Raw genomic sequence first — 7,249 nt, forward strand, 5'->3', positions numbered from 1 at the left:
TAGGCAGGAATGAAATTCAGCTTCAGAAATAACAGATACATCAAGATACATTAATTCTTCTGTCTTCTGTGAAATTCAGATTTCTTGCCCTGGGAAGTCACAATCTGTTTTTATTAGAGGTCTTTGAAGAAAAGGAGGATGAGAGATCTTTTCAAAGAGAGACTCAAAATGACCCAAAGAGTAATGAGATTATGTTTTATTAATGTTTTCTGTTTCAAATGATGTTCCCACACGTAAGCAGGTTAAATAGGGGAAAGGGAGTGGGACAACTGGAAACCGGATGGTCTTTGTGGCCCATGTCTACACCAAGTTGTGGTTACTCTGCAACAAACAGGAATATGATTTTGAAACGTATTATTGTGGAACATTCATACACTATGGTGTCTACGTTTATTCATGAGAAACGAATGCTACGGTATAGCTTTGACACAGTGGTTCTTCCAAACAAAAAGTAAAGAGTGTATTTTTTTTTACATTACATTACATTTTTATTTTTTTTTATTTTACATTTTTTATTTTTTCTTAACAGTATTATAGGTAGGCTCAAAAGTTCAGAACAGGCCACCTGCTTGTGGAATGTCTCCCAGGACATCTTGCAAGATCTTCTGCAGCACCACACCATACTCCTGGTACTCCTCTTCACTCATGGTGATGCCCATCTCAAAGGGGGCATTGATCTGCTAACACATCAGTATGCAATAACAATAACATTACTTATGAAGCCCATTTGTGTGGGAAGGTCAGTGTCCTTTCTTTTGGAGAGTGTGTTGGCCTGCCACTCACAGTAACGTGTCTGTCCTCGGGTTGGGGGCTGTCTAATAGCTCAGCGAAACCCTCAATGGCTCGTCGACCAACTCGAGGTGGCTTCCCTTTACCCTGCAAGGTCAGGCCGGGACAGTGTGTCAGACACACTGCCTCTTTCATGCACTTCACTTTCATTACTCACTCACAAACAAACACAAATTCAATGTAGCTTCACATTACATTAAATCTCTCTCTCTCTCTCTCTCTCTCTCTCTCTCTCTCACTAACACACACACACATGCACACACACACACACACACACACACACACACACATGCACACACACACAGACACGCACACACACACACACACACACGCACACGCATACGCACACGCACACGCACATGCACACACGCGCACACACACACACACACACACACACACACACACACACACACACACACACACCATCTTACCTGTGGTTTCTGGGCGGGGCTGAGAAAGCTGGAGCCTGCACTGACTGACTTGGCCCACAGAGCCAGACAACACAACAGGAGGATCGTAAGACTGGTGTTTCTCTTCATGGTGGATGTTCAGATGACGTTTTCTCAGACAGCAGATCACAGAACTACATAATAAATGAACACACATCTACATTTACGGCCTTGCATATACTCCATATTATGTTGTCATTTCCCCAGATGTCATATTCTCTAATACAGTATACCTGTTGCATACTCACCAGATACCTCTCAGCCGGACCTTGAGTTGGTTGGACTGGTCTTTTTCAACCTTATATACCCATTCTTATTTACCTTCTCATGCTAAAGCGCTATGTTTGGAATGCATTAAATATGAAAGTAAATACTGTCATAGTTAACAGACCTAGGTAGAGATGGATTGTTCAAATGTTTGAATAGTTAAAAGAACAAGCATAGCACTGTTGTAACCTGATGACTGAATGGGGCTTTTGGATTATAATGACCTTTAGTCACACAGGCTATTAACAACAGTTGTAGCCTGATGATTGTAGAGGGAGACATCATTCCCTACTGCACCACAATGTAATGTGTGCTTTTGATACCCTCAGAATGTGTGCCCATACCTTGAGCATCTGTTTACTGATTGATAGCAATGGCATTGATATACATGTAGGTTGATAGCAGCAAAGCAAACCTGTTTCATGGACTTTGTACAGGCCAATACTGTTTCCTGACCATATACAGTCTTGTATATCAAATATATATTATATATCAAATATATGACATTTGAAGTATTTCTTCAGCACTCAATTATGACATAAACATCTTAACAGTCCCTACATGTTTATCATTTCATCAAGAGCTACTTAAAAAAAAAACGCAAACGCAAACTTATAAGGGCAATTCACAGAAAATGTTGACCAATTTGTAGACAATATGTTGAGAGACTAGCGTGCTGATACTCCATACCACTAGGAGGCAGTCCTGAGTCGACGTCAACCATTAGACATTCTTTACCCCCTCCACCACGAATTTGTGGTCATGTGACAAACTCTTTCAATATGGCTTTGTTTTGAACTTACGGTTGTTTGTATTTTGAACACAATACGTGCTTTAAGCAAAAATAGTACAACCGAGGACAATCATGGATAAAAGGAAAAAACTATTTGCTGTGACTGCTTCCTCGGTGAGTCACTTGGCTACATCAATTCACAGTGTGTGAGATAGTTTGTCCATTGTCACGCTTTCATGTTCGTAACGTCAGGGTTGTTCTGGTTAAAAGAGCCCCTCTTGACGTTCAATGTTCACTGCTAGCTACTATTACCAAATGTTTTGGTTGTGATAACAGGCTCATAAGAGTATTTATAAAAGGGAGGGAAGAATGAGACTGGTAATCAGACTAGGTTACAGCAGTGATCTAAATAGTTCACCACCCAACTCCCCATTGGCTATTTGTAGTGTGTCAAGCTTCCCTCAAGTATCTATTGTTATGTCTGTTTTAACTTTTTAATACTTTTTTTCTGGGCAGCTGGTAGATCTCAAAGCTGAACTCTACAGGAAGCAGGAGCAATTCAAACATGACAAACTGGGGCAAGATGCGGCGGCTGGAGTTAAATCACTATTCAAAACCAAGGTATATTTCATGAGCATATTGCCGTTGCGAAAAGAGTTGAGCGATGTGACACCATTTTAAAATACCATAATATTCGGTGCGCTCCTGTCCCTGTGTAGAAACCTAATGTATGGACCAAGCAGAATGAGGGAGTGTCCAAACGGGCTCAGAAAGATGTGGAACAAGTGACTGAGGAAGAAAACAGCCTTGACAAGTCCAGGTTAGTACTGCCCCAAGGCTACACATCCGCAGCCATAGCATACTGTGTTTCTAGTACTGCACCATCACTCCATGTGACCCTTTCTGCTCTCTCATTGCATAGTAATTTCTTTACCTACAGACGCAAGCTAGAGGAGAAGGCCAAACTCTATGAACAGATGACCAAAGGAGACTTCCCTGGTATAGTATGCTTTAGGTTTAGGCACCTTATTATGTTGGAATGGTGTCAAGCAAATATTTGATGTCATTATGAAACTCTCATACAAGTGGTCATGCTGTATGTCTGTGTATAGCAGACGTTTTATTTCTCACTCTGTAACCGTCCTGTGTTCCCATGTGCCAGACGAGGAGACAGAGGGGCTGTACCTGGTGGATTTCACCCAGAAGATTATTGACAAGAAGAGAGAAGCTCATGTGCTCGGAGAGAGCGAGAGAGAGGACAGGGACGAGGACCGCTTATCCCCGATCCCACCGCCGGAGAACCCAGACGAGGAATGGTAATGACGGCACAGGACACAGCTCCAAAACGTGCCCTCATACTGTACTGTACACCAACGACAGCAGAGAGAAAGATCAAAGCACCTCAGTTTATCCTTTTTGAAACAATTTCCCTAATCCTGTGCGTCTGTAGTGTTACCGTTTCAGCTTTCGTCTGCACTGTGTGTTTGTCTGTGAAGGGATGTTGTGAAGGACCCTTCCTGTAAGGTCTTTGATCCTGAAGCATGCTTGCCTAACCCTAACCCTAACCCTAACCCCAACCCTAACCCATGCCTGAAGGGAGTTGAAGCACTGCCTCCTCTCTGCCTCTTCTTTAGGGTGGACTATGAGGACGCTTTGGGCAGATCGCGGAGATGCATGAAGAGGGACCTGCCAGGGTTCAAGAAGATGGACAAAGACCTTGGGGGGAAAAGGTACCAGTCAGAGATTAAATAAACCATTCTTATAACTATAAGCCCTTCTCGTGTATAGTTTCGAAATTAGCACATTAGCAACCACTGATGCTTGAATGGTACAGAAAATGAAAAGATGACATTGCTGCCAACAGAGTACGGGTTCAGAGCTCTTATGCAAATGTTTGTCCAATCAGAAATGACCCGGTTGACAAGACCTTACTGTCGGAGGACATGCGCAGAGAGCTACAGAGGCAGGAATGGGAGAGGGAGGAAGAGGAGGCCATGAAGAGGCCTGTGGGACCCATCCATTATGAGGACATCAGGGAGCAAGGTTGGCAGTGCAGTGTATTGTATTTGCTTTTGGAATTCAATGATTCCCATGGATAGTGAGCTTATCCTGTCTTTGCTACTTTTCTCTCTCTCTCTCTCTCTCTCTCTCTCTCTCTCTCTCTCTCTATCTCTATCTCTATGTCCATCTCAGAGGCTCGTGACCTGGGCGTGGGCTACTTTGCATTCTCCCAGGACCAGGAACAGCGCAAGAAACAGAGAGAGACTCTGGACATGCTCAGAGACCAGGTGAGCTACACCGACCCCCCCAGCCCCTTGGGATTCACACCATTTCATGTTGCATATTCACAGTTCATGTGAATGAAGATGGGTAAAAATCTGTAGTTTGTGACTGTCCTATTTCTCTTGATCTTTTTCCTCTACCTCTCACTCCCCTCCCTCCCTCCCTCCCTCCCTCCCTCCCTCTCTCTCTCTCTCTCTCTCTCTCTCTCTCTCTCTCTCTCACACACACACACACACACACACCGTCTCCTCTCTCTTTCTCTCTCGTGATCAGACGACAGACCAGCGCAGTAGGAGGGAGAAGCTGAAGGACAAGAGGAAGGCCCTGCTTGACGCTCGGTTGGCCAAAGTGAGGCAGAGGAAGATGAAGAAGGCCAAACTAGATGGCACTGGGGAGGACCAGGGAGCTGAGCAGAATGAAGGTTAGGACTTGCCCACTCATACAGTATCAGCCACAATGACAACTGATCATGCTAAATTACATGGCTTTTACTACCCTGTATAGTTGATGCTGACAGTGTCAGTGTTATTCTAATATCTATCTATCCTTCAGAAGAGGAGGAGGATTTGATTGGGCCACTACCCCCATTAGATGGCCCCCCAGAGGCCCCTGTGGTGAAGAAGGTGGAGGTGGAAGTCCAGGAGAGGAGGGACACCAAGCCAGGATTGCCCCACGTCAGAGAGTGGGACCGGGGAAAAGGTAAACACTGACGTTCAAGTTCAGCTCTGTTTATATAAAATGTCCTACCATAACAGGTATGAAATGACTAATGAGGTGAGGACAAGCTATGACACGCTATTCCTATCAGGACAGACACTGTTTCTATAGGTCTGTAGAAATGCTAACTGTACATTCAGGATAGCACGTTATCCTGCTTTATCCAAGGCCTGTCGGATTCTCTCTGGTCTCTTCCTCTTGTGGTAAAGATGATACTTTCTTCTCCTTTCCCAGACTTCGGGCTGGGGCAATGGACAAATCAGAGACGGGAGGAGAGAGATTCAGAGTTTGCGCCTCCCTCCGCGTACTTCGGTGAGGAGAAGAGACAGGGGCATGGCAAGGCTGCCAGATGGGTACAGGACAAACCCAAACTAGCCTTCAAGTGGTCAGATGGGATGGCTGGAGGGAGCAAGGAGAAACCTCAGCCCAAACCCCAACCCCAACCCCAACCTCAACCTCAGCCTCAGCCTCAGCCCAAACGTACCCCTGTACCCTCTCAACCCCAACACATACCACCATCCCCTGCTCAGCCCAAGACCACTGACCAACCCCAACCCCAAAATACACCCTCTGATCCTGTCCCTCAGTGCACCCCTCAACCCCCCTCACATTACACCCCTTCTGACCCTCAACCTCAGTACAGGTCACCACCAACAAGTGCTCCCACTTTTCAGCCCCAGTTTGCACCTCCACCCTGTCCTCCTCAGTACCTCCCTCCACCTCCTCCTCCGTATACAGCCCCACCTCACTACCCTCCCCAATACCCCCCTCAATTCCCTTACCAATATGTACCCCAGTATGCCCCACAGCACCAGTCCCAGTATCCTCCCCAGCCCCAGTATCCTCCGCAGTATCCTCCCCAGTATCTGCCCCAGCCCCAGTACCCCCCTCAAACCCAGTACCCCCCTCAAACCCAGTACCCCCCTCAAACCCAGAACCCCCCTCAAACCCAGAACCCCTCCGAAACTCTGGATGACATGCTGTCCTTCTACAAGAACACTGCTTGATCCTTACCGACAACCCCAATTTGAGTATATAATTGTGTTAAACTTATTGTATTAAACTTAAATTCTATTAAACACACAAAAGGTGTTGTATGTTTGACTGTAAAAAAAAAAAAAAAAAAAGAAGAAGAAGATTGGGTTACTGTGTTTGCTGATGGCTCTCATTGTACCAGAAAAAAAGGACCTGTCTTCCCTCTTTTATTTGACTTTGGACATAACATAAAAATCTGCTCTGTGTATTTTGAACCTGTGAATTAAAAGTTAGAGTTTTGAATTAGCATTGTCATGTATTTTCTGATTTCTCTTGTCTGTGATGATGACGGCACTGGAATCTTTATTGGTTATGTGTCAGCAGTGACTACACAGTGGGTACTACTACTTAATTTTAAATTGATATATTTGTGCATTATAGTGGTTCTATCCTTAAACTTATAGTAGAACTCAAGATTGGTTTAGACTGGTCTTATTCATGTCCATGTGGCAAGGTTATGTAATATGTAAATGACAGGAGGTGTAGGGGATTGGCTGGTACATAAAAGTGTTCACTCTGGGTAAGTACAGTGATTGAAAAGTGTGGAACCTTGTCATTACAGTCAACCATATGCAATTACCTGTGATTACTGAAGGCGCACAATTTACATTTAGATGGCACTACCCAATGGAATCTGTAATGGGAAATGTTGGATGTTGATTGACTGGTTGTTGATTGGATTTGACAGGTTGTTTGACCGAGGTAACTGCAGAATGAACCTCTAGATGGCGCTGTGTTCATTCTCTTATCAGCCGCAAGAGCTATAGTTCATAGGCTTACGTAGCCTAATAATGAAGCTGTGTTTTTGTCTTATAAACGGTATTATTTTTTGTGTTCTTCCAGTTTCTGCAGCCACTGGTGGTTGTATCTCTGGATAGTGTGAGTGTTTTCGTGATTCAATTCTCTGTGACTTTATTTGGGTAAAATGTCCCTCTAGCATCTTAACTATTTCTCTTCAAAAGATTGATGGGTTTTA

At 44.5% G+C, this 7,249-nt stretch overlaps 2 protein-coding genes across 3 annotated transcripts; one reads left to right on the forward strand and one right to left on the reverse strand.

Moving 5' to 3' along the window:
* Nucleotides 1-292: 292 nt before the first annotated feature.
* ghrl (ghrelin/obestatin prepropeptide) lies at nt 293-1,328 on the reverse strand (the record flags this gene model as incomplete). The annotated part of the gene is made up of 4 exons (XM_083668515.1): nt 293-321; nt 566-677; nt 784-876; nt 1,221-1,328. The coding sequence occupies 4 exons, from the start codon at nt 1,326-1,328 to the stop codon at nt 317-319; spliced, it is 318 nt and encodes a 105-aa protein (XP_083524641.1). The 3' UTR covers nt 293-316.
* A 953-nt stretch (nt 1,329-2,281) lies between these two features.
* On the forward strand, nt 2,282-6,508 carry ccdc174 (coiled-coil domain containing 174). 2 transcript variants are annotated; one of them, XM_083668074.1, is made up of 11 exons: nt 2,282-2,412; nt 2,755-2,859; nt 2,958-3,058; nt 3,179-3,237; nt 3,401-3,554; nt 3,873-3,968; nt 4,145-4,281; nt 4,432-4,526; nt 4,795-4,942; nt 5,074-5,220; nt 5,473-6,508. In XM_083668074.1, the coding sequence occupies exons 1-11, from the start codon at nt 2,371-2,373 to the stop codon at nt 6,243-6,245; spliced, it is 1,857 nt and encodes a 618-aa protein (XP_083524200.1). In that variant the 5' UTR covers nt 2,282-2,370; the 3' UTR covers nt 6,246-6,508. The 2 variants fall into 2 exon arrangements, with proteins under 2 accessions (XP_083524200.1, XP_083524201.1); XM_083668075.1 differs by having other exon boundaries at nt 5,077-5,220.
* Nucleotides 6,509-7,249: the final 741 nt, after the last annotated feature.

Source organism: Argentina silus (assembly GCF_951799395.1).
Source record: "Argentina silus genome assembly, chromosome: 4".
NCBI lineage: Eukaryota > Metazoa > Chordata > Actinopteri > Argentiniformes > Argentinidae > Argentina > Argentina silus.